This window comes from Podarcis bocagei (genome assembly GCF_964188305.1).
Source record: "Podarcis bocagei genome assembly, chromosome: 13".
In the NCBI taxonomy this organism is placed as follows: Eukaryota; Metazoa; Chordata; class Lepidosauria; order Squamata; family Lacertidae; genus Podarcis; species Podarcis bocagei.
In genome coordinates this window covers 31,456,173-31,465,060 of record NC_138138.1, presented here as the reverse complement: position 1 = coordinate 31,465,060, position 8,888 = coordinate 31,456,173, and the positions used below count along the sequence as shown (strand labels likewise).

The following is an 8,888-nucleotide window of genomic DNA, read 5'->3' as shown; positions in this document are numbered from 1 at the left end:
TAAAGCTACAGAACTACAATCATTTGCATGCTTGTGTAGGAGTAAACCACATCAAATAAATTAATCCAGGGACTTCTAACTGACCATGTATAGGATTTCAGGGTCTATACTAAAATTTACTGGCCTGTTACAAAATGTGTACTAAGCCCAAACTCCAAATATTTTTCCAGATCCCTGGTGGATATGAGGCCATAGCAGCTCATGCTGGATTGCAACCCTCTCTCAGTGTGCCTGCACAGCCCCTAACTTGACATTGTATGTTTACCCAGCATCAGCCAGATAAGTTGTAGCAGTTTTAGGACAGTGATTCCACAACTCTGGACAACAACACAGGCTACTGATTATTGTTTCTTCTCTATTTAGTAACATAGTACATAGGATATTCTGAAAGAAGCAGCTAGAATTACTTTCTGTGGTCTGAATTGGACTTTTAGTTTATTCCATATAACTGTAACCATTTTACTGTTGTTGTAGTTGTTATTGTTTCTCTTCTCTTTGTTATAATATTTTTGTTGCATCCAGATGCTCATTTTACTAGAAAACAATCAAACAACCATCACAGAATTTATTCTCTTGGGATTCGGGAATCTTCATGGTCTACAAATCCTTCTATTTGTGACATTCTTGGCTATCTACCTGATTACAGTCTCTGGCAACATCCTCATATTGATTACTGTATCACTCAGCCGAGGCCTTCACACACCCATGTATTTCTTCCTGTTAAATTTCTCTTTCCTGGAGATATGGTATACAACCTCAGTTGTCCCAAAGATGCTGAAGACTCTTCTTAAAGTACGTGAAGCCATCTCCTTCTCTGGTTGCATTACCCAGTTTTATTTCTTTGGCTCCATGGCAGTCGTTGAATGCTATCTCTTAGCAGTGATGTCTTATGATCGGTACTTAGCCATCTGCAATCCACTTCGCTACACAACCATCATGAACATCAAAGTCTGCTTTCAGATGGCAGCTGGTTCCTGGATAAGTGGATTCCTGACTCCCATAGTGACTATCGTGCTAACTTTCCGATTGCCGTTCTGTGCCTCCAATGAAATTGACCATTTCTTCTGTGATTTAAGCCCTATTATAAAGCTCTCCTGTGCTGACCCTCATATAGCAGAGATGACTACATTCATTTTAGCATCCATGGTGACAATGGTCCCCTTTCTTCTCACTTTGGCTTCATATGCCAAAATTATTTCGACTGTTTTGAGAATTCCATCTGCCAAAGGAAAGCAGAAAGCTTTCTCCACATGTTCCTCTCACCTCATTGTGGTGACACTGTTCTATGTCACTTTAGGTACTGTTTATGCAGCCCCATCAGCAAAACAGTCACCCATTCTCAATAAATTCTTCTCTTTGTTGTACACTGTCATCACACCCATGTTCAACCCCATGATCTATAGTCTGAGAAACAAAAATGTCAAAGAAGCCCTGTGGAAACTCATCTATAAAGAACCTTATTGTCCGTGCATGGCCACCACTGTGGAACCAGAGGCAGCATATAAGGGAACCCCAATAGAAGTGGCAATAGACCAGTGATCCTTACTTCTAATAAGTGAGGTATTGTTTTCTTTGAAGGGACAATTTACTCATTCATCCCCAATCTTTTAATTTTAGAAAGATTTAGTATTAATTTCTATTGCGCTTCTGTATAGGCAATTGCTTGGGTCTATAAATGGATGTTATAATTTATGTCAGGGATTCCAAGCCATGTGGCTGCCAAATCTCCTTCCCACACCCACACCCCAAATGCCAGGGCTATATGGAGGCAGAATAGATGCAAAAGACTTTGATCAGAATTGGAATTAAAGGTATCATCATTTTTTTTCTTTAACTGCTCCTTCTATTCAGAGCCAGCATGGTGTAGTGGTTAAGAGTGGTAGATTTGTAATCTGGGGAACCGGGTTCGCTTCCCCGCTCCTCCACATGCAGCTGTTGGGTGACCTTGGGCTAGTCACACTTCTCTGAAGTCTCTCACCCTCACTCACTTCACAGTGTTTGTTGTGGGTGAGGAAGGGAAAGGAGATTGTTAGCCACTTTGGGACTCCTTAAGGGAAGTGAAAGGTGGGATATCAAGTCCAAACTCCTCCTCCTCCTCCTCCTCCTCCTCCTCCTCTTCTCTGTTCTACATTCTACTGTTCCTCATTTTCAGTTGAACTAGAAGGTCTAACACTGACATAATATATGCAGTTTGCCATAACATACAGTCCATTTAGCCAAATTGCTTCCCCCACTAATTTCTCAAGGTTACACTCAGACATAAAATGTTTTGATGCATTTTGATGTTATTAAAAGTATGTTTCCATCAATATTTTTTGTTTGTTTGGTCTTACATTGATATGAAAATGCGCTCTTTGAAAGTGGTTTAAAACATTTAATACATTTCATAAATCTATCCTTCACAAACTTTCCCAGATTGAGAAATAAATATGAAATCAAATATATAAATTAGGGCTGCCTTAAGACCAGATTTTCCTAGACATTATTGGAATTTCAAAGGTGGAATTGATATCTGGGGAGGAGTTTCTGAAAGGAGACACTTTGTCAAGTCAATGATACAAACTTGTTTTATTTGCGTTTTTGTAAGGGGGGGGGAAAGCTCAACAATTTTATTATGTTGATTAAAGAGAGCTGATGTTTTAGTAGCATCCAATGTAGAAGAAAAATCAACACTAAATTAATATAAAATGAAGAGGCAGTTTATAATTAGCATAACCCTGGTTCAATAAACTATAGAAACAAATATTTAATTCTTCAGTTAGTTCTTCGTATTAGCTGTTCCTTTTTGTTCAATTCAGGCTTCAACAAAATAATGTAGCATTTGGGGGAAAAGATGCAGACCAACAATCCAGCACTGGAGGCTAAGATAGAAAAGATCTCCACAGCTACCATGTATTTCCCCTTAGTGCTCAAGTAGGTTGGAACAAAGGATAACCACACACTGCAAAACACTAACATGCTAAAAGTGATAAACTTGGCTTCATTGAACGTATCGGGTAACTTCCTGGCAAGGAAGGCCAAAGTGAAGCTGGCAATGGCCAGGAAGCCAATATAGCCAAGGACACAATAAAACATAATCACAGTCCCCTCATTACATCCAAGTATTATTTCTTCAGCCATTGAGTGTACATCAGCCTCTGGCAACGGGGGAGAGATTACCAGCCACACAATGCAAATGCCTCCTTGTATAAGGGAGCAAGAAAGGACAATGGAATTGGCCAGCCTCTTTCCCACCCATTTCCTCATTCTGGATCCTGGCTTGGTGGCCATGAAAGCCAGAACCACAGTGAGGGTTTTTGCCAGCACACAAGAAACAGCCACTGAGAAGACGATGCCAAAAGCAGTTTGACGGAGGAGACACGTCACCTTCTGAGGCTGTCCAATGAATAGCAATGCAGAAAGGAAGCAGAGCAGGAGGGAGAGGAGGAGAGTGTAGGTGAGCTGCCGGTTGTTGGCTTTGACAATGGGAGTGTTGTGGTTCTTCATAAATGTGAAGAGGACTAGAATGGTGACCAAAGAACTGGAAAGAGCAGAAAAGGCTAAACTGAGCCCCACAGGTTCTTCAAAAGACAAAAAGCTTATTTCCTTAGGAATACAGAAATTATGGTTTTTATTTGGGTAAGTTTGGTCTGAACATGTAGCACAGTCAACCGTATCTGAAAAGGAAAATATTTGGCATAATCTCACAAACATGCCGTTAATCTCAAGAGCAGCCAATTTTACAATTTAAATTGGAGAAGAATAAGTTATTCATCCTGTAAAATGTAGTGTGACTACAGTAATTAAGGCTGAGTCTTTCTAAAGTGGAAAGTTTCAAATTCTTCCAAACTTTAAGGCCTTAAGCAGCCATTTTGTTTCACTTGAAAACCAAGCAAACAGAAATGATACCACAGAGCCCTGCTATGCATGTTTGCTTATTGCACTAGTAATCTGTATTCCAATGCTTCTACCAAGGCTGTTATACACATGCAATTCAAATTAGCTGACAAAAGCAATTGAAATACAACATATGGCTGGAAGGAAGTATATCTTGTTATAAAGGCAAAGGACCCCTGACAGTTAAGTCCATTCGCGAACGACTCTGGGGTTGCGGCGCACATCTCACTTTACTGGCCGAGGGAGCCATCATTTGTCCACAGGCAGTTTTTCCGGGTCATGTGGCCAGCATGACTAAGCTGCTTCTGGTGAAACCAGAGCAGTGCACGGAAACGCCATTTACCCAGTGGTGGAGCTTCATGCTTCAGCACCGGGGGGCAGAGAGTAGGCGGGGGTGGGGTTGACATGCGTCCTGGGGGCGTGGTACCCAGCATGGGCGGGAGGGCAGCTGTGATGGCACCCCATCGGGATCGTGCTGCCAGGGGCGGTGCACTCCCCCTGCACTCCTCTTCCTCTGCCAGTGCATTTACCTTTCCGCCAGAGCGGTACCTATTTATCTACTTGTACTTTGATATGCTTTCGAACTGATAGGTTGGCAGAAGCTGAGACCAAGCAACGGGAGCTCATCCCATCGTGTGGATTCGAACCGCCAACCTTCCGATCAGCAAGCCCTAGGCTCAGTTATTTATATCACAGCACCACCAGCATCCCTTATACCTGCATCCCTTAAATAATCCCCGCAATTTCATCACAATAAGTTACAACACAAATGCAGTGGTACCTCTGGTTGCAGACATTCTGGAGCTCCGGTCAGATACAGAGGTTTCTGCAAATGGAGGGACTGCTTATGCGCGTACACACAATATATTTCCTGGTTTGCCGCTTACATATCCCGAAGATTATGTAAGCGGAAGGATACGTAAGCAGAGGTATGGCTGTACAATTTTACAGGTTAACAAAATTGCAAATGCATTTAGTACTGAATGCTAATGACATGGAAGTGGTAAAGAAACCTCCCTCTAAATTCTAGCATCTACTGTTACATCTTTTAAAAGGCCACATAAAAAAATTGAAATTATTAGCTAACAATGTTTGGAAAATGGAATAAAGTGTTATCTGAATGCAGTCCTAGTGTATACACACATCCTTATGCATTTTTAGCCTTGTTTCTCTGAATTTCATGCAATCTTCCTCTTTCTATATGCATTACTGCTTACCCTTCTGGTCTGAAATTTTCCCTTCTGGACAGGGGATGCAGTCGTAGCAACAAAACGGCTTCCCTTCCTTCATTTTCTTGCTTGAACCAGGAATGCACTTCTTACTGCATACAGAAATAGGCCTTGCCTAATCTATGAATGAAAAAAGAGAATATAGAGCTTGGAATCCTCAAGAACTTGTGAGGGGTCAACCTTAAATTGTTACCTTAATTTTAACTGAACTTTTGGTCACAATATAAAAGTGTTGATGCAGGTGCACCTTGTCTAGAATGCACACATTTTTAATCAAGGAAAATAAGGGTGATTTGGGAGCCAGCAAAGTGGTAATGAGAGGGTTTCTGATACAACAAAATGCAATTAGGAGAAAGTCACAGAATGAGACTAAAGACAAAATTATGGAACAACTGAAAGATAAAGAGAAGAAGCTTAGAGGAAACCCAAAGAATTTGCAGATCCAAAAAGAAATTAAAGTCTTACAGGTTCAATATTCATAGTTAGTTAAGCAAGAAACTGAATGGAAGATAAGAAGGATGAGACAAAGAAATTTTGAATCTGCAAATAAATGTGGGAAATTACTAGCCTGGCAACTAAAGAAGAGACAAAAACAAAGTACTATTACAAACATTGTTACAGACGGAAAATCGGTAGAGAACCCTGCAGACATTAGAAAATGTTTTTATAAATATTATAAACAACTGTATAAAAAAGAAAAAGAAGATTTAGGGAAAATCGAGCAATTTATAAAGAACAATGGACTGCAACAGATTCCAAAGGATAAAAAGAATCTACTAAAAGGCTTAATTACAAGTCAGGAAGTGGAATACGCAATAAATTCAATGCAACTTGGCAAGACACCAGGACCTGATGGTCTATCAGTGAAATATTATAAGACATTGAAAGATTGGCTTATGCAACCTCTGGTAGAAATATCTAATTCAATTTTACGGGGGGGCAAAGCACCTGAAACCTGGAAACAAGCTTACATTACTCTGATTCCTAAACAGGGTCTGGATAGATCCAACGTTAAAAACTACAGACCAATCTCCCTACTTAATGTGTATTATAAATTTTTAGCAAATATACTGGCTAATAGGCTAAAGAAAGTTTTATCTCAGTATATTCATAAAGATCAGGCAGGATTTCTGCCTGGAAGACATATGAAAGACAATATTAGAAATGTTGTGGATATTTTGGAAAAGTTAGAAGCAAAAAAGAGTTGTAAAGCAATGTTAATGTTTATTGATGCTGAGAAAGCCTTTGACAATGTTTCTTGGAGTTTTATGTTACATAACTTAGAGAGTATGGGGATAGGTCATGATTTTCTAAATGGTATTAAAGCAATCTATCAAGAACAAAAAGCTAAAATTATTGTAAATAATGTGGTTCCAGAGGAAATAAGAATTGAGAAGGGAACCAGGCAAGGGTGCCCATTGTCCCCTCTGCTGTTTATCTCGGTTCTGGAGGTCTTGCTAAGTATGATTAGAAAAGATGAACAAGTTAAAGGTATTACAGTAGGTTCGAAACAATACAAATTAAAAGCCTTTGCTGATGATTTAGTTTTGACATTACAAGATCCAGATTCCAGTGCAGTTAAAGCACTGGAGCTAATACATGAGTTTGGTCAGGTAGCAGGATTTAAATTAAACAAGAGCAAGACCAAAGTAATAGAGAAAAATCTGGATAATGAAGAAAGAAAACTACTACAAGAAAAAATGGGCCTAGATTTTGTGAAAAAAGTTAAATATCTGGGGGTGAACCTGTCTGGGAAAAATTTGAATCTATATAAGGATAACTATGAGAAAATATGGAATGAAATTAAAAGAGATTTAGAGGTACAGTGGTGCCCCACAAGACGAATGCCTCGCAAGACGGAAAACTCACTAGATGAAAGAGTTTTCCGTTTTGGAGGTGCTTCGCAAAATGAATTTCCTATGGGCTTGCTTCGCAAGACGACAATGTCTTGCGAGTTCCTGCTGGTTCCCCCCCCCCTTTTTCTAAGCCGCTAATCCGCTTATCAGCTGACCCGATCAGCAGATAAGCCGCTAAAAGCCGCTAATAGCGCTAATAGCGCTAATCCACTAATCCGTCAATGGGCTTGCTTCGCAAGACGAAAAAACTGCTAGATGAAGAGAATCACAGAACGGATTCTTTTCGTCTTGCAAGGCACCACTGTATGGTCCAACTTAAAATTGTCATTAATGGGCCGGATTTCTGTGATTAAGATGAATGTGCTGCCAAAGATGCTTTTTCTAGTTCAAGCCTTCCCAATTATAGATAATGTGAAATGTTTTAAAGAATGGCGAAAAGCTCTTTCTAGATTTATCTGGCAGGGGAGGAAACCCAGAATTAAATATAAATTACTTACTGATTCTAAAGAAAGAGGGGGTTCTATTTTGAAGCTGCTGCACTTTGTTGGATTAAAGAATGGATGAAATTAGAAGATACAGACTTATTAGATTTGATAATGTGTTTGGTTGGCATGCATATTTGTGGGATGATAAGGTAAAAGCCCATAAAGCATTTAAAAATCATATAATTAGGAAATCGTTGTATAATGTTTGGATAAAATACAAAGACCTTTTAGAAAGAAAGATGCCCAGATGGCTTTCAACAATGGAGGTAAAGGGCCAGGAAAAAAAAAATATGAATACCAAATGGTTGAGATATTATGATTTATTAATAGAGGAAGAGGAAGGTTCTAAATTAAAACCATTTGAGCAAATTAAAGATAAGCTAAATTGGCTACATTATCACCAGATTAATGAATTGTATAAATTAGATAAGAAAAACGGTTTTGCCTTGGAAAAATCTAAGTTGGAGACGGAGTTGTTGGATACTGAAGGTAAAAGTTTATCTAAAATGTACAAGCTTTTGCTGGAGTGGCATACAAAAGATGAACAAGTTAAATCTGTGATGATAGATTGGGAAAGAGATTTAGGACATAATACAATGTTTGAAGACTGGAAAAGATTGTGGAAGAAAGGGGTCAAATTCACCGCATGTACGTTGTTAAAGGAAAATATAATGAAGATGATGTATAGATGGTATTTGACTCCTGTAAAATTAGCAAAGATATATCATAATTGTTATAATATATGTTGGAAATGTAAAAAAAAAAGGAAGGAACATTTTTTCATATGTGGTGGACCTGTCCCAGGGCGAAATACTTCTGGGAAAAGATTTATAATGAATTGGAAAAAATGTTGAAATATACATTTATAAAGAAACCAGAGGCCTTTCTTCTTGGAATAACAGGTTTGGAATTGCCCAAGAAAGATGTTAAATTATTTTTGTATGCCACAACTGCTGCTCGTATTTTGTTAGCTAAAAAGTGGAAAACTCAAGAACTACCAGCAGTAGAAGAATGGCAGATGAAGATGTTGGATTTTTCAGAGCTAGCCGACCTAACCGGAAGAGTCCGCGACCAGAAGGAGGAGGAATACCACGAAGAATGGAAGAAATGTAATGATTATTTAGCTACATTTGTTAAGCTAAACTAACTGGAAATAGCTTCCAGATATTTAATGGGTTTAGGATTGTATCTATGTTAACTGATAAAGTAATATGTTTAATGCTATAAGGAGAAGAGTTAAAGATGTTAATGTTTAATTTAAAGTGTATAAAAATTGGGATTTGGGAAACCGTTATAAGGATATGCAATGAAATTCAACTAAGGGGAAACGAGGAAGTCGCTCTACAAAGTTAATAACTATTATTTTCAATTAGGTTATGAATTATGTTTGTTATGTTTGTTCGTTTTGTGTTTTTGTTTGTCGTTAATATTGTAAAAACCAA

The 8,888-nt window shown here is 38.6% G+C and overlaps 1 protein-coding gene across 1 annotated transcript; it reads left to right on the top strand.

Annotated features, from left to right (window-relative positions):
* Positions 1 to 522: 522 nt before the first annotated feature.
* Positions 523 to 1,539, top strand: LOC308570675 (olfactory receptor 11A1-like; the record flags this gene model as incomplete). Its single annotated transcript, XM_081165590.1, has 1 exon — positions 523 to 1,539. One exon carries the CDS (start codon positions 523 to 525, stop codon positions 1,537 to 1,539), a length of 1,017 nt encoding a protein of 338 aa, XP_081021716.1.
* Between the last annotated feature and the right edge of the window lie 7,349 nt (positions 1,540 to 8,888).